The sequence below is a fragment of the Melospiza georgiana genome, chromosome 14 (genome assembly GCF_028018845.1).
Source record: "Melospiza georgiana isolate bMelGeo1 chromosome 14, bMelGeo1.pri, whole genome shotgun sequence".
Classification (NCBI taxonomy): Eukaryota; Metazoa; Chordata; class Aves; order Passeriformes; family Passerellidae; genus Melospiza; species Melospiza georgiana.
The window spans coordinates 17,116,657-17,135,100 of NC_080443.1; the positions used below are offsets into that span (position 1 = coordinate 17,116,657).

Below are 18,444 nucleotides of genomic sequence, written 5' to 3' on the forward strand. Positions count from 1 at the left end.
TGTCTTGTAATCACCTTTTATCAAAGCTTTCCGTGGCTGGTGTGTGTTTGTGTAATAATAAATAATAATAAATTAATTAGTTTGCTCCGTGCATGGATTTTAATGCTTTTGAAAGAAGGTGAATATTGTAGTTTGACTCTTAAACCTGGGTGATCCTGCAGGGGAATGACTTGTTTCCAGATCCAGGCTAGAACAGGGAATATTGCTCGAGATCCATGACTTACCCAAAAGCCATCTGCCTCTCCACAAGAATTGCAGTGCTGTAGCAGTTTTTGAAATTGAGCAACACTTCAGTGACGCGTGTAACGCTGGGAACTTCAGGTCTGAAAATATGGCCTAGTCTAAAGCACAGATATGTAAAATGTTGTTTTATTGGCTTTAAAAGCAATGAATCTGCCCCAACAAGCTGTAATTTTCAGGTATTGTTCCAGAATATGATATGAACAATTGCTCCAACTCACCATGAACTATATCTGGTCTACTAGAAATGAAAGTCACTGCAGTTTTAGCTTGCTGACAGTGTTTGTGCTGAAGAGGAAGGAAGTATTTTATTTAGTTAGTTAGTTATTTGTGTGTTGCTGTTGCTTCTTTTGACTGAGACTCAGGCTTTCTTTTTGCTTGAAAAGTGGAAAAATGATGGATTTGAAGCTTTGCTATTTGAGAATTGAATGGAGTAGCCTCTTGAATATGAATGTATATGCTGGTAGACAATACAGTCTACCAGTTGACTTTGTGACAAATAAAACCCCTGTTTTTGTTTCTTGACTTTTTTTTTAAAGTAGTTTAGGGCAGAGAATTATCATCTCAAGTATTATAATATATTCATATACTTAGGCTGTACAAAATCTAATATTCATTATATGATCTTAATGGTTGCTGTTTGCATGTGTCTCAGTCCAGAACCAATTAATATTCAATATGAGTGGGAAAGTTAAGATGGTTTCCTGTTCCATGTGTGCTATTTTAACTCAAGTTTGGCAACTGCTCTTTACAGAAGGCAGAAAACTCAATGTTAGCATCTGCTATGGGTTTGTGTTTCTAAATCAGAGAGTGAGGAGAGTTCTTTAACTTTGGGACACAAAAATAGGCTGCTAATAGATAGCAAAGACAGAGTCCTGTGTTGTGTTGTGAATTTTGAATGTCATAGTGCTGATTTTCTTGCTGATGGACTGTAAATGTTTGAAGAACACTCAAATTCCTCTAAGCCAGAGTTGATTATAATTATTACAATGACCTTTTCCAAGTTTGGTTAATATTGTTTTGGAAATGATTTAAGTTAAGCCTCACAATAACAAAAAGACAGCTACTCTTATTCTGGAATAAATTGACCGGAGCAGGGGAGAGATGTAGGATTAGCTATGCTTAAATAAATATTTACACAGCCCCATGGGCCCAAATGTGGCACTACTGTGTATTTTAAATTGCATTGCTCATAAAAGGCCCCTTTTGTTGAAAACCTGCCCCCATATCTGTTTAGAATAGAGTGAAAGAGTTGCTAAAATTAAGGATATTTCCTGCTCAGTGCAGATGTGTTTCTCTGGATGAGAAACTTCAGAAAACTCTTCCTAGATCCAGGCCTTTGGGGTGGTAAGAAGTGAGGATTTACAAAGGCTAGGAAATCTGGTTTAAACAATCCTTGTCTTCATTGTGTGGTTCAGATCACACAGTGTCCAAGTACTGGAGCTTTTACATTGACCTTTTGAGAGACTTGAGTTGCTGTGTACAAAAGGAATTTCTAACAGAAAGGAACTGGGGAGAAACCTCTGTATTTTCCCCTAAATGCAAGAACACAGGTTGGTTGTGTCCTTTAGAGAAGGATATGCTATTTCAACAGTAGATCAAGAGGCACTGTATTTCTGACTGTGCACGACATAAATTTGAGGTGATGTTTTCACAGCCCAGTATTTAGCAGTTGAATTCCAAGGTTAGTCTCACTTGTGTACCCAGACAGGCATTTGAGAGGATTAACTTATTTTTGCATGAGAGAAGAAAAGTTTGGTTTCCTTGTACAGAGGGATTTGATTTGCTTGTTTAATTTGTAAGGGACCCTTTTCCTGCAGCAGTTAATCCCTGCATCCTGGGTGGGTAATTAACTGTGGGGCTGCCAGCATGGTCTGGTGCAGTGCGTTGGCTCTGATGGTTCTGCTGTGTATTTTTATTGTGTGTTTAACCTTTACAGCTGTCTGTGGGTCTGGATGGGTCACACACACCCTGGGTGGTTCTGCCCACCTCAGAGTGTCCCTGGGGGTGTTGTGCACCCTGGCACTGCAGTGCCAGGCAGAGGGGAAGGGAGAGGTGGCCAAGGGAGGGCAGGGTTTGCCAGGACCCTGCTGAGACACGCGGCTCTGTGGCTGACACCTGGGCTTTGCTGTCTGAGAGCACATTCCAAACTCCCAAACTGTGGTACAGCATTTATGTGCACATGAATAAATTAAGCCCCAAAGTTAGGATATTTAAGCTTTTGTAGGGCAAGCAGGTGGTGAGGTGCAAATCTCCAGGAAGCTGATCCATTATGGGTATTCCATTCTTTCTCCGATGCAAAGTGCTTTCAGGACAATTATTAAGGGAAAGCTCTGGGTGACTAGAGTTGGATTAGTCACTGGAAAATGTGTGAGTTTCTGCATATTCTTCCAAGAATCCCTTGAGTGAAGGGATGATTCACAGCCAGGAGAATTTATACTCTCAGAAATCTGTGGTGCCATCCTTGAATGTGCAAGTGTGTGATTCTCTGTAATACAAGCATGCTCATTTCAAGGAACATTCTATTTGAGGACTGAAGATGATTTCTCTGGTTTTGAATACTTAGGATTTTTTTTAATATGAAGAGGTGACCTGCTTTTGTAAAATTATATAAACCATATTTTAATCCCTTATTTTTAGAAAAGAAAGACAACCTTTTCATGTTTTTTTCATGTTCTTTATTTATTGCAAAAGATTCCATAATAAAAATATCTAGTGACAATTTAGTTGTGCAAGCTCATAACAAGAAATAGGTTTAAAGCATCAGAGGGCCATAGTTAGAAAAAGTCATATATCAGCTGTGAAACTGCTCTTTCTGTATGCAGAGTGAGAGGTCAGGGTGTAGATAAGGTGGGAAGAGAAATGTTAGTATTAATTTATTCTGAAAACTTTCTCAGAGGATGAAGTACCTGGACTGAGGAGTGGCAGAGATGCAGGCATCATGTCAATGTAATTGCAGAATTATGAAGCAGGGGAATAAAGGCCGTGCTTAAATTGGAGCTTTTGATGCTCGTGACACACCACAGTACAATAGCAGCCATTTCTATTTTCTGCAGCCCAGACCTTTATTAATGCAATAAGACTATCTTGTGTCTTTTTCCCATTTATAACAGAAACCCATGTTTGACAAAGCATAACATGTTATTTTAGAATTAATGTGAACTGCTCTTTTCACATTGTCTCACTGCTCTAGTTTTTATGTGTAATAATATTTTTCCAGAGTTGGTAAAAAAAAAAATGCCCATTTTAAAATAAATTTGCCATCTCAAAGTCATTTAGCATTACCAATTTTTCATTTAAACTACAGAAAAGTGTTATCAAGTGTTAAGTTCACTTGAGATTTTCTTCCCTGCTGAACAGGGGAGATTTTACAGAATTTGTCCTCTAGAACATGATTAAAAAACCCAGACATAGAATGAACTTGAATTTTCATGTTTCACAGGTAAAGGGAGTGTGAAAGCTAAAATCAGCTGTAGTAAATTCATGTTAAAAGTAGAATTAGAACCTGTGGGAGCTGCTCTGTAAGATTGTCCTGTGCTTTCAGACTTTGTTACACTGCCAAGCAGGAATCACTAATTTCTGCCAAATGTTGCACCTGGATATTTAATGATCAAAGCTCATTATAGGAGCTGTGCATCTGTAATAGAGTCCTGTAGATACCACACCAGGTCAGGCCACATTCAGCTGACAGGGTGAGGGCAAAAGCAGGGATCTGCAGTTTAATTTAATGGTAACCTTCTGTGTGTTGCCACAGGCAGTGCTGTTCTACCTAACAAGGCTTAGGGTTTTTTATCTTTGTTTTATTTTATGAATTGTATCCAGCAGCATCTTTGCCTTGAAATTAAATTTTGATAATGTTGTTTTTAAAATCTTTGCTAAAATGACTGCCAAAGAGAGAGCACATTTTTATGCTGTGCATCATTTTGGCTTTCAGATACATTGGGGAGCTTCAAAAACTAACACCCAAGAGTGTCTTCATGCATGTGGCTCACATTCTTAAACATTGATTTTTTTTTTCTATGTGTTAAACAGCTGAGTAATTTATTTAGTAGAATTGTTAATATCAATGTAAATTTCTTCTGTGGTGGAAAGCTTTTTTTCCCTCCCATTGGAGAATATGGTATAAATATTTACAGATCTCTCCCTGTCTGGGAGAAGTGATGAGCATCTATATATTCTGGTGAGGAGTATGAAATGAGTGCTTAATTTGGCTTGAATACTGGACTTGATCTTGCTGATTTCTAGTAGGGACCTTTGTTTTCCTTACTGCTAGCAGAATTTTTGTCTGAATTTCCTTACTGTTTCAGACTTAAATTAATAAATAAACTTAACTCAGATTGAAAACCCCAAGTCTCTATTTTGTCATTGGCTTTCTGTATTCTGCATACTGTTAAAGAACAATATGGCATTGCAAAGTGAATTCACTACTTGCTCTTTTTGGAGTAGCTTCACAAAGGAGCATTCAAATTTACCTTTTTTTGGTGTGTTTTGAAATGGCTGTATTTCAGTTGTTAGCCAGGGGATCTTTGTGTAAGTCTTCAGCTGAGTACATGGAGCTTGGTTTCTGTGGTCAAATGAAAAAATGAACATGTGTAGCCTCTAGCTCCTTTCAAATAATGTCTTCCCTTTAGCAGCTCAGTTCTGCAATGTCTGATGCTAACTTACAACGACCAGACTTCCTGTCATGGCCAGCCAGCAAAACAGGGATGGAATGAACTGCACAGACCTCAGCACCCCTGAGCTGGTTGATCAAAGTGAGTGTGAGATGTAGATTAGGTTTATATACCAACATTTTTGTTTTGTTTTGTTGGATGGAGCAGAATGTAAACTTTTATGAGCACATATATAGATTTTACTCTATTTTTATGTCATTTTGTGGAGATGCCCTTTAATTTTTAATATGAAAACGGTAGCCAGCTGTACAGCCCCTTGAATTCAGAGCTCAAACTGGGAAGCACTGTAACATGATGCTGTACTGTGAGAAGTTATGAATTTAGCAGTAATTTGTTGTTACTGTACATGCCAGCTCTGTGTGACCTGATTACGTAAAACGCTGTGGGGTTAAAAGGTGCACTTCTCTAAACCTGATGTCAGTCACTCAGCTAAATCCCCAGAGGACCCCTGGAAAGGTACTCATGGGTGCTTTCTCAAGGTGCACCACACTGTCTCTCAGTTTTCATCCTTGTAACTGTGTTTTCAGAAGTTTTGTGGCTGATCTCTAATGACTTCCTTGGGCTGCTGAATGTCTCAGTAAACTTCTCTGTTTATATGAGCTGAATTGCTGTCCCTGCCGCATCTGGGCTGCCATGCTGCAGGACATTTCTGCTTTCTTGTGACTTTGTCCTCCAAGAGAAGCCTCACCTTGTTCCCTCTAGAGTCACAGAGAATTTGTGTTTCATTGCTGCTCTGAAAAAAAAGAGGCTGTTAAAACACACCTTGGGTAGTTAATATTTAATTCTGCAGAAGTGAGAGCAGAGCCATTGTCCTCACTAACCACCATGAAGTACATTTGCAAAAGGCTACTAAAGGCTTTCTTCATTCACTGGGCACTCATTTGCACACAGCCTCTGTTGCAGTGGGCAGTTTCTCACTTTCTAAAATGAAATCTACTTTGGAATATTTTGTAATGCAAATTTTTGGAAAAAAATATCTGGTTCTGAGCGCAGAATATTACTATACATATATACACATGAAAATGCAATTGTATTCATAGAGAGAATGGCCAGCTCATGTCTTGGTGCACACACCTTGGGTGATGAGAGTCTCTTATTTTCTTCTTCAAAACATTACCAGTAGTTTCCCTTAAGTCTTCTTGAGACTTACTGAAATAACGCTCACAGCACGATATCTGACTCTGTAAGCCTGCTCTGACACTCTCTGAAGGCTTTTCCTTTTCCTTCATTAAGTACGTGACTGAGTTTTGAGCTGAGCACCATTTGTGGCCACAGACACTGAAGGACACCTGGGGAATCTGGGCTTTTTAATCAGGAATGTTATCTTACAGAACTCTGTAGTCCTTAATGGCAGATTCAGGTAAACTTTTACACTGTTAATGTAGACTTTTCTATCAAGGGTACCTTGATGGGTTGACAACCTCTAAGGTTTTTTGACCCATGCATTTACATGCAAACAGCCTGATGGTCCAGGCTAACATTATCTGACTTGACCAAAGGTGTTCTTGCAAATTTGCCTTCCTCCAGTGAATTTAGATGGACATTTCCAGCCCACAGAAGGTGCTCTGCTGGTGGCAGTGGCTGTTTTTTTTCAGCAGGGTCTGTTCCCCAACCCACCTGTCTGTTCAGGTGCTGGATGGTTCTGTTCCCACCCAGAGGTGACTGGTGGATGACCATTGTGGCAGACAGAGCCAGAACTTCTCTCTTTAAATTGCTGTGTAGCACACTGTTGTGTTTTTTCCCCAGTTCTCCTCTTGACATTAGTTTTCTACCTTTGGTTATCTTGTATTATGTCTTCCCCTCAGCTTGCACAACACCTGCTGTAGTGAAATGCAGGTTCTGTTTTACCATCTACCTCCAGGTGTGACTGCAGGAAATGTAACAGGAATTTGTACCTGCAAGTGTGTGGCTGAACATGATTGCTGCTGGGTTATTTGAATGGAGATCAGTGGAGATGTTGAGGATCAAAAGTTTATTGTTAAGTTCATGGCAGTCAAGAGCTCTGTCAGGTGCCCTGGAAGGCACTGAGCAATTCATCTGTGCAGTATTGGAAAAGTATCAATGTAGTAGTGCAAGGATCCATTGGATTCACTGATTTGCCAAACACAGCAGCCAGAGGAGCTGAAGTTTGGCAGCCTCAGGCTCTGAACTGCCTCAAATGCACATCCAGATCAGAGCCCGAGACAGTGTGGTTATTGAAGGTGCCTTGGAGTCTGGTCTCTTTAAGAGCCTCTTGAGGGAGTTGTCAGAATCAATCCGTGACTGATGAGGCTGCTAAGGAGATCCCTTCAACCTGGGGAAATAGTCACATAAAGGGATGGATGAACTGTAAACTATTGTGGGTTTTAGAGTGGCACTAGACTTTTATAAACTGTTTGGCTGGGGACTGGCTGTGCTGGGGGAGTGCTCTCCTTGTCTTGCTGGATGTGAGTCAATTTCTCTACTTTGATTCATGTTTCCTTAGGAAATGTTTTAATCTTCTCTCACCTTTCTTGTGGAAATTGCACCTGGTTTGACTGTGCAAGGTGTATCTGTCCAGGTTTGTGCTTTTTTTGGGAGTATCAGGCCCCAGGAATACGTGTCTGTGAAGCCAGGGCAGGATATGGCTCTGCAGTTTGCATGTGGGATTGAGAAGGAGGAAAGCTCCAGTACTTCAAGGCAGTACAAAGATAGTGTCTGAAGTGTTGTGCCTGCAGTTCTGGCATAGGTATGAAATTACATTTTAATTGTTCAGTGACAGATTGTGCTGTTAAAAAAGTTCACAGTAACTGCGTAACAACTACGTTGGTGCAGTTGATTTACTAATCTGAGTCTGAAACATGCTGCAGCTTTTCCTGGCCTGCTCCTTTCTTGGTATAGTTGGAATCAGCCATTCTGGAGTTACTGGGAATCCTGTGAAGGACACAGAGCTTAGTGCAAGACCAGAATTAATGCTTTGCATTCATATTTCTCTTTTTCCCTTTGATCCTCTACATTGGCTTTTCTTTCAAGAATGTAGAGTAATATATCCTAACCAACACTATGAAATGTCGTTAAAAGTCATACATGTATTTTCTATTAATTTTTTGAAACTATAATGTGCATTACATCTTTATTTCTGTAAAAATATAACGAATGTTTAACAAAACTTGTGTTTTGTACCTGTTTCATTTATTTTCTAAGGAAACGTAATGATATCTTGCCCAAATTTTGTAGGATATATAGAATAAGTTGCCTGAAAATAATAGGGATGCTAGATTTTGAATTTAAGTTTTTTAATATAAATATTTCTTTCTCCTCTCTTTCACTCAGTTTTGTTCTCTTGCTGAACCATTCCTCTACTTACTGAATGTTTAGCAATTAGGGTATAGTGAAACCTTTTCTGAAAAACCAGTTGGAGAAGCAATAACATGTCTGTGCATATAGAAATCCTTGTGCCACTCTGTATATACACATAGGTTCATGCAGGAGAAGGGGATGGTGGGGTTGAAAGGCTGTAGTGCAAGGAGAAGGACTGTAGTGAGTGTGTAACTGAGGGGAGACATTGGGTAAGTTTGTGTGTTTATTTCAGAGGTCAGTGTGAGGTAAGAGCCCCTAGAAATGACAACAGCAATGCAGGTTGTGAAATCTCTTTTATCACTGCTTCTAGTTTGTACTTTGAGAGGGCCTATTGTTGTGTTGTTCATGTGTGTGGATTTAAAGGAGTCTGAAAGGAAAGGTATGATTCACTTTGAAGTTAAAACTCTGTTTTTCAGCAGGGATTTGTTGGGTGAAGGGAAAGAGAAGAGGTGACTGGGGTTGCCGATGATTGGAATGAGGCAGCCTGGTGTGCAGTCCGTGCCATTTATTGCAGCCATGCAACCTCCTCCCCTCTCCATCTGGGTATTTCTGTCTCTGCTTTCTGATTCTTCTCTGTTGATATTAATGTAAATTCATGGTGTAAGATCAGCTTTTTTAGATGGTGACGTTTAGGATGGTAATTTGGATACATCTTTAGGGATCCACGTGAGACTCTGAATGGTAAGGAGATCAGAGTCATCATTAGGAGCTTTTGGTTCCTGGTCATTTATAGGCACAGTGTGACCTTATTTTAGAAGTTCGCATCTAAATTTAGGAGTCTTCACCAATCAGACATGCAGATCTTAGGAGATGTTTTTGTGGTTTGAGAGGGAGGCTGAGACATTAAAACCTCTACCTTGAGAATGGTGATTCTTGGAAAAAATCACGTAAGAAAGATGCTTGTATCCTATAATTAGTTCAGATTGACCTTTGAGGTCTCATTTTCACAGTGTAAGTTGTTTAATGACTGTGAGAAAGGAGTGTCTGGTCGAAGTTTGGCCTGGGATACTTTGCAGAGAATAAGAAGTTCCAAGATGAATTAATGTTTTGTTATCAGGATTTTGTTGAAACACTTCCTTGCTTGTCTGTCCATGTTGGTATCATAGAAATGCAGCGTTACACAGGTGGAAGCTTTGCTGTTGTTCAGCTCATCCGTGTCTGGCAGCAGAGCTGCTGTTTCATTATGTTCTTAAAGGTCTTCTGTTACTGATGAGGTGCTCATTTAAAACAGGGGGTTTATATTGTGGCATTCTTAAATGCAGGGACAGAAACCCTCAGCTGTTTTCCTTGGATCTTGCTAGGTCTGATAAACACATTTTGAGAGCAGCCATGAAATGTTTTTGTTCACACTTCGTCCTGTAGCTTGTAAGTCAAGACTGTCCAGAAGTGGAAAGAGCTGTTTATTTCTCTGGTCCACAGGCAGAGCAAAACCACTTCCTCCGTTTTCTAATAAGTATCTTATCTTGAGAGCACACATATTTCTATTTCAGTGCTGTCTCCCTCCTGTTCTGCAGGCCCTGTAGCAAGGGTTTGAAAACAGGGAGCTGACTTGGGGGAGTGTGTGCTTGTGCAGGGTTCCCATTCTGCTGTGCTCCAGTGCATACCTGTGTTCTCTGGAGAGCTGAGAGGTGAAAGTGATACAACAGGTTATGTTAAATAACACAGATCGCTCTGGAGCTGGCCGCAGAAAACTCACAAACATTTTAATTATTAAGCTTGATTTTCTCTTTATATTCCTACTTCAAATATTTTCCTTGAAAGTACCAGCGACTGTACTAGCTGACAAGGTTAGCTGTGTAAGATTTATGTGGATGGTTTAGGTGGGTAAGGTAGAATTGTATATTTTTTTTTTTATTTCTGAACAGTTTTCATGGCAATTGGGAAATTACTTGGTTAGAGTTAATGCCATTTGTGAAATCACATTTTCTGTGACCCAAAGGGCCGTGTATATGCACCTTGTCCATGGAAAATCAGAGACAGTGAAGTAATAAAAATATGACATGTTATTTTTCTTCTTCTGGTCCTTTTCTACTATTGTCCGTTATTATTTATTTGTGGATTTATGGATTGAAAGCTGGCATAATTTGCATTTCTTGTCCAATACGGATCTACATTTTTACATATATAGCTATTTTCTATGTGTTTACATACTTTGAGTTATCCGTCCTAGCATTTCATGCTCTGCAGTTGTACTGACTGAATGTTGTTTCCTTTTAGTGGATCTGATGGAAATAAAAGAAATTCGCCCAGGAAAGAATTCAAAGGACTTTGAACGTTGCAAAGCAAGGCACAGAGAAGAACACTGCTTTACTGTTTTTTATGGAACCCAGTTTGTCCTCAACACCTTAAGTTTAGCAGGTACTTTTATCTTTTTTCTTTCTTCTTTGAGGTTACTGATTGAACAAATCTAACACATTGATGGAACAGGAATGCACAGAATACTGTGGTTTTAACTTCTACAGCTCAGGAGTGCACCAGATGCTTAAAATCTGGAGCCAGACCTTTTACTCAGCCCTTCTTGTCTGTGACCTGCTGCACTTGGAATGTTTCACTTCCCAGTGGTGCGTCATGCAAGTGTCATTTCTGATTTTTCTAGCAAGGTAAAATAACTCCAGTAAGGTTTTCAGCACTGATGGCAGAGGTAACATTGCCCTCTTTAAGGACAGCTATTCAGTGTGGCCAGAATATTGTCCTAACACTTTTGGTCTGGCCAAAATGATTTTGGATGTAGTAGCCATAAACAGCTGTATCACAGAGATTTTCCTATCGCCTATGGGCAATTGCAGACTAATTTGGAAAAATGAAATTTTAGTTTGGGCTATTTGTGTGCATGTCACCTAATAATACTAACCCTCTTCTAAATAAGTACTAGGAGACCATAAATAAAATTGGAAAGTGATAAATTTAAATTAGGAGATCTTGTGAAACAAAGGGAATTTGTACCCTCTATCTATAGAAAGGGTTGGAACACTTTTTATTGCAGGCAACATTATCCAGGGTTACAAACCTAAAGATTTTGAAATGAAAGAGACCAAAGATTTTACAGTAGAGGCTGAATACAATTTCTAACTAGTGGAATTTACTAAGAGATTTATTTTCTAAAAGGTTTGTAGTGGGTCCTTGGTCTAGAACCATACAGACAATTTATTTGGAGTTGCAGTTCTCTCTGTCCTGAGCATGAACATGCTTCTCCATTTAAATCTTTAACTTAATTGCAAAATCTTAATGTGACAAAGGGGAGTGCTTTGTAAGTATTTAAATACTGACAGCTATTGTTTGTAATTATTTATGGGATGAATTTTGTATAGATTGCAGTACTAGAATACAAGTTTTTTGCAGTCAGATGCTTTTGAACTGAAAGACTCGTCCTTTCTTAGAGGTTTTAAAATAAGTTTTACCATTGTTGACTGAAGTCTGTGAAAATTTTGAGTAAATGGCTGTGCTTACGTGCAGCTGTGCCAGGGAGTTCAGCTTGATTTCCTCTGACAGCCCCTCCAGTCCCTCCCCGTGGCAGTTCTCAAACCAGGCCTCTGCCAATGCTTTGAAAACACTTGGTACCATGAGCTGTTGCTGTAATGCTGAACTGCAGAACAACATGACATAGCTTTCAGTTCAGGGGAAATCCTTTTCCTTGCTGAAGGGCTTTGTGGTGGTTCCTTAAAACAATATAAAAGAATTGTTCCTTGAGGGGAATGGTGGCTGTCATAAGGGGCAGAATTGTCTTGGGAGAAGAATTGGTTTGGCAGTGGTGGTGGGTGTTCTTTCCAAAATTGTAACTAATTGAAAAACATTTCAATGGGGAGCTGAGGCTGGGCTCCAGTTTCATCCTTGGGGTATAAAGCATTGTTTGAAAGTATGTTTAAATAAAATGCAATCTTCACCTTTTGAGAAACTTGTTTGCTTTGAAAGCTGATAAAAGATTTCAGCTCCTGAGTGAAAATAATTTTTCAGAGCTGGTTTAATTGAAGAATGCCTTCATGCAATTTCAGAGCCAGCCTGCTAAATCAAATGGACTTTGCCCAGCTGAGGGCTGTAAAAATCACATCTCATGCAAGGTTATTGCAGCTTAGCTGGTATTTCCTAGGGAAAGCTGTGCCCAGCAAGCAGTTCCTCATCTTCCTTCTGTTTGGCTGAAGAATTACCAAATGCAATCATGATAAATGATGAGGACTCTTCTGGTTTGGGAATTGGAAAGGCAAACTAAATTTTAAACAAAACAAAACAGTGATATACTAATTTGCAGGGCAGGGAGGAAGATGTGCCTGGCTTCTAGCTAGGCCACATAAGGAATTTTAGACCTTTTTTTGACTTGTATTAAAATGTGTTATATACACTACACCAATTTTGTACATTGCTCCCTTACTGTTTGTCTTGCCAAAATTTAGTCTGGAACGATCCGTGTTGAGAGACATGGTTAAGATAAATAGAAGGTGATTATGTCAAAAGCCAGTATATTGTAATTTTGTTGTAAGTTGCTGGGAATATAATGAACCAGCTTAATGCCACAGCAGCACTGAGTTCTTTTGCCTGTGTCCTTCACGTTGCTCTGATCTGGATCCTGGGCTTTTGCCACTTTGGAGACAGAAGATAAGAGAATGAATTTTGATTGTGTTACTACAAGAGCTCAGCAGTAGTTTTATAGTGTTTTTGCTGAAATATTGAAACTTTCCTACTCTGATAAAAGTCTTCTAAAAGGAAGTGTCTTTTTGTCAGAGCTTACCTAACCCCAAACTTCTTACACTGTTTTTTATTAGCTTTATTAGTAGCAACGTGAAGCAATACAATGAGATTTATCAAAGAGGAAGGTTACCAGCAACTTTGTATACTAGGGTTTATCTAAACAAGTTATGTCTTGGTTTTGTGTTGATTTTGCTTTGCTGTACCATATCATACTGTTTTTTTCAGCTGACTCTAAAGATGATACTGATAAATGGTTGTGTGGCTTGAATATCTTGTATCAAGAGGTTATGAGTGCTCCCACACCTGCAATCACAGAGAGGTATGTGGTAATATTTTCAGTTTGTGAGACTGGGAATTGAAAGAGGAAAATCTGAATGAAATTTTTAAGGTTCAACAAGTGGTGCTTGCCAATTACACTAAGAACACTTTCCAGTTAGTGTAGGACACTGAAACCTCATATGGAAATTCTCAATGTCTGTTTTGCTACATAGGTGCTCTGGAGTCACACTCTGCTTCATACAGTAATGTGAACTTGCCATTCACCTTGTTCTGTGCACCCAAAACAAAATCTCTTCATGAGGTCACAAGAGCAGCTGGTGTTTGTGTGTTGGCTTCTTGGAAAATTCAAAAGTCAGCCATATGAAGGTGAAACCGCACCTTTGTCCTTTAGAGGATGTTGTGTGTGAAACTGCTCAGGCTCAGATTGCCAGTTCTGTGGACAAGGTTTCAGAATTTCAGTATTTCCAGTATGTCTCCATACCCCATTGTTTTCCATCACTGCTGTTACTGCAGATATGCTCTGCCCTTACTTGCTCCCTGATCAAACTGTGCCCTTGACACTAGTGTTGTCAAACAAGAGTAATTCCTGTTGAGGCTCTAGATCAGCTTAGCAGTGCAGTCATCTTTTAGATCAAAATTGTATATGTATTTATTTATTATTGGTGGAACTAAAAGTATTTTACTGTGCATCTAAAACTGACATGCACTGCAATGAGGATTTTCTTTAAAATTCCTTAAAACCCTCTCCCTTCCCTCTAGTTTTTAATTTTTATGCATCTAACAGATATTTGAGCCAACAGCTCAAAGATAAATCTGGCAGAAATCATTGACTTTATGGAGTTACTCCAGTTTAGATTAGCTGAAGTTTTGGCTCACTTTATCCTCTTACTTTTTTACAGCTTCTGGTTACTCATTCTTTTCTGTCCTGCCCACCCTTCCCTTTCCTGTGTTGTTTATGTGACTGTAAAATGCAGCAAAGTACATATTTACAAATGTGGTTAAAAAAATTGGCTGGATCCTTGAATGCTGCACTGGTAATGTTTTTGCTTTGCTAAAAGAGATGACTCTTAAGACCTTTAAGTATTTCTATTGAGTTTTGTCTATAGATTTTGAAATTTCATTGGCTGTATATTCTTTATAATTCTTAATTTTTTTTCTCCCTCTTCTACAAGCTGGCTGAGAAAGCAGATCTATTCTGTTGATCAAACTAGAAAAAATAGGTAAGAAATTCTGACTTTTTCCAGATTTTTTAGTGACTTTTTGTTGCAGATTCTAACGTGGAATGAAAAGAAATAAAGAATTCATTGTCCAAAATGTGGAGTATGAGATCCCTGAAAATGGCATTTGCCTTTGCTTGAGCAACTTGAGTTTTGCCTTTTGCTAAATACAATGTGTTCATAGCATTTCCTCAAGTTTATGTACATGGTATAACGAGGAAAGAAATGATGACAGCTAAGTATTTTAAATTTTAGCCTAGAATTACTTTGCCAGAATGAGCAAGGTGTTATTTTAGGGATTCAGCTTGGCTGGCAGCTGCCTGGCCATGGGCATGTCTCTGCCTTGCATTTGGATGGACCAAAGCCAAACAATCACCTCTGACCTGGTGCTTCTCAAGAACCCAGGGGTTCTAGCTCCCAGTGTGATGTGTGGCTTCATGTGTTTGGGTTTCAGTAGCTCCTTTCAGGTCCATCTGTGATGTGGCTTTGTAGCTTTTACACACAAAGGAGACATGTTAAAAAATGAATTCAGCTGCACACTTCTCCTTAGAGTTGCCAGAAATCGTGTGGCACTGAGAAGAATGTTAACTTTTCCTCCCTTCTGTGTTATCGTTTCACCATGTTTTTTCTCTTTGTCTGGAACATGCATTTTATTATTAAGTACAAATCAGTGTAGAAAAGCTCATGCTTTCCCTGTTGTGTACACCTTTTCCCAAAAGCAAACTGCAGTGAGGTGTTTCACTGTGTGGCTGAGGCTGTGGTATTGCAGGAAATCACACCTTTGTGCAGACAGCCTGTGGCACTGTGCAGGCTGAGCTGAGACCCCATTTCAGAGCTGTGTATCCCCAACTGGCCACAGTCCCATCCTGTACTGGACATTGACTTGACCCTCGATGCATTTTCAGAACTACCCCTGCAATGGGGGTGTGTTGTTGGGGTTCACAAAGCAAAAGCAAATGTTAGGATGGAGCAGCTGTGGCTGACAGTAGGTGTCTGCTGAAGGGGTTTCATTTGTTGCTTTAGGATTGTTTTATTGCTACAAGGCAGCTTGGTTGGGACCAAGGAGACTTGCACTTCCCTTCCTAGGTGATTCATGCTTTTAGAAAAATTCAGGATAGGAGTTTGGACTCAGGTCTGTTGTGTTCAGAGCTGTGATTTTTAGGAAGGTTATTTGTAAGGCTACCAGGCAAGTCCTGTTCCACAGGTTGATTTTTTTCCAGTGGTAATGAAGTCCCAGCTCTTTGTTTTCTCTTGCCCTTGTCTGGCCAGAGGAAATGGCTTGTGCTTGGTGTTTAGTGTACAAATGGAGTGCTCCTTCTTGCTCCTAATAGTGTTTTTTTCCAGAGGTCTGGCGACGAGGCGGAAAGCCAGGAATTTCCTGAGTTCTAATCTGGCTTGGGCATGGACTTTGGCTTAGTTCCTTCTTGCTTTGCCTCTCTGCCTCTTGCACAATGGAGATGGGAATATCTCCCAGGGTAGCTGCCGGCATGGACAATGTAGAATGGAAGTGTTACTTTCATCTACGTGCTCATTGGTTTTGTTGCTTTCAGGCAATTCTGTTCTGACCCTGTGTTTGCAGAGGTTTAATGGCTCCTGAATTGTGCTGTAGGCCAAGGCAGAGTTCCTCAGTCTTGTTTTGTTGGGTGTTGTTGGTATTGCTTTAATATTTTGTGGGCTTCAGCAATAGGACCCACATGTTTTGTACCTGTGCTCCCTTGACTTGCTGCCATGCTGTTATCTAGAAAACTTTGGTTTTTGAAGTGTTACTGGGATATTATTGGGCATTCTGAAGCTCTGTGAAAAGAACCAGCAGGTCTGTGTAAATGGAACTGGAAGGGAAGACTTGGTTGAGAGGAGCATGAGATCGTGTTCAGGTGTTGCAGGAGGCAAGAGTCTTCCTGCTGCAAATCAGCGTTACCAGACTGAATAACATCCAGAGAAAAAGGTTAAAATGGTATTGAAAACTGGGGCTTTTTATTTTCTGTTTGTGCTTGTCTGTTTGGTACAGCCTTTCCATGATATTTTCTGTGTCTGTAATCCAGTTTCAGTGGAAGAAAGGCTGGAATTCATCTGACCATGTATAAACATCTACATTTGAGCTGATTATCTAGATCTGATTAGTTGCTGAGACAGAGATACATATCTATGCAGCATGGTTATTTTAAGTCCAAATTACTTGAAATGCCTCTTTTCCATGTCTACCTTGCTTCCATGTAGCTGTTAAGTTTATATAAGTTTACAGGTATGTGAGATGAACCCTGCAAAAAATGTTTCAATAATCACATTTTTCTGTTGATAAAAATATATGAGTAGCTGTCTAGACACAGCACATTGTGGTGATTTTGCTATCCTTTTTTTTTTCTCCTTTTTTTCCCCCAGCATCAGTCTTAGAGAGCTGAAAACTGTCCTTCCCCAAGTAAACTTCAAAGTGAGCAGCATGAAGTACTTGAAGGATAAATTTGCGGTAATTACCTGATTACTCAAATGTGTTTGGTAGTATCTGATAAGTGTTGATGTTTCGTTTTAGGACACTTCCTTTTTTATGATTTATATCATGTTCAGTGATTAATCTGTCAGCTTGGCTTTGCCTGTATCTGGGGGTATAAGAAAATACAGACATAAATGTTCCTTCTTTTCATTGTGTGGGTGACCAAAGCCAACATTGGGTTTTGAGCTCCAGTACTGAGCAAGTACGTAGAAAAGTATTTTTTTGTTTCTTCTACATGAATTTAATCTTAATTTTTTTTTCAATATTATCAACGAATAACCTCTTCTCTCCAACTGATGCCAATATTAATAGCTTTTGAAGGTCATTCCATTCTTACAGGAACCTTGAATATCCCCACCCTTTCCTGCTTTCCAATTCTCCACCCTTAAAGCAGACATTCTTGCTTCTGCTGGCCCAGCTCACAATGACTAAATGATGCTCCACTTCTCTCTTGGTTATGGAAGTGGAGTGAGGGTGCAAAATGCAAGGCCAAAGATGGGGGCTAGGAACACCATGTCATAAACCAACATCTGTTTTCTTGTTTGAATTCTGAAAAAAATAAATAAATTTAAAAATTCAAGTTTGAGTAGAACAGAGAATGCCAACTGAAGGAAGAGTAGCTTGTTCATTGTGCAAGGGGCACTTCAAGGAATTCTAAATTCACTGTGTGCTACTTTGTGTTGTAGGAAATAGGTGCTCACAAGGAAGAGCTTACTTTTGAACAATTTCATTTGTTCTACAAGAAAATCATGTTTGAACAACAGAAATTGGTAAGCTTTTAATAAATTGTCTTCATACTGTTCAACTGCTGCATCAGAGTAGTCAGAGCTGGTTATCTTTTTGTTTCTAACTGATTTCCTTTTTTCCTTGTTCTTGTACCAGAAAAAGAATGAGTGCTGTACTTGATGTGTAGATCACAATCACTGTCAGCAGCTGGCCTAAGGAGATGAACAAGTCATTCTTGTTGCTTCTTGGGTGTTGGTAGTAGAGACAGGCACAGACATTGGTGGGTTTTTAGGAGGAACTAATTTTGTGAGTTTGTTCAGGATGCTTTTGTGATTTTGTTCAGAATGTCTTTTCGTTAGGTTTGGCTGGTATTTTTTACTGGTAGAAGCAATTCCATATTCCAGATTAGCAGCAGCAAGTCCATTACAGGACATGCATGAGACAGTCCTTGGGAGGCATAAATGCTGGGGAATTACATTTTAGCTAATTTAAGTGGGCAACTGCCTGACTGTTTCCTTGTATTTGCTGTACAGTTTCATGAAGCTGGTGGAAACTGCTTACTTTTAGTGACTCTGAAAGTTAGGAACCCTTTAAAACTGTGTGAAAACACATAATTTGAAATTACTTGCATGAATGTCTTTCTTCACTATGTGCTTATTGTGGATTCAACTTTAATTTTGCAGATGCTAAAGTAGAAGCTTAGATAGTCAAAGTCAATGCTGATTTTCTGGCAATACAGCTTGTGCTGTTTAAAAGTGATGCTGAAATCATGGTGAAGTGATAAAACCCCTAGATTAACTGGCAGGATTTTAGTTTTGGCCAT

At 39.4% G+C, this 18,444-nt stretch overlaps 1 protein-coding gene across 1 annotated transcript in view; it reads left to right on the forward strand.

Moving 5' to 3' along the window:
• The window catches only part of PLCG2 (phospholipase C gamma 2), a 49,390-nt gene that overhangs the window by 1,795 nt on the left and 29,151 nt on the right, over window positions 1-18,444 (forward strand). Inside the window, exons 2-6 of the mRNA XM_058034119.1 lie at window positions 10,449-10,589; window positions 13,137-13,230; window positions 14,363-14,410; window positions 16,787-16,871; window positions 17,582-17,665. Coding sequence (XP_057890102.1) covers window positions 10,449-10,589; window positions 13,137-13,230; window positions 14,363-14,410; window positions 16,787-16,871; window positions 17,582-17,665 — 452 coding nt within the window. The remainder of the gene's footprint in view (window positions 1-10,448; window positions 10,590-13,136; window positions 13,231-14,362; window positions 14,411-16,786; window positions 16,872-17,581; window positions 17,666-18,444) is intronic.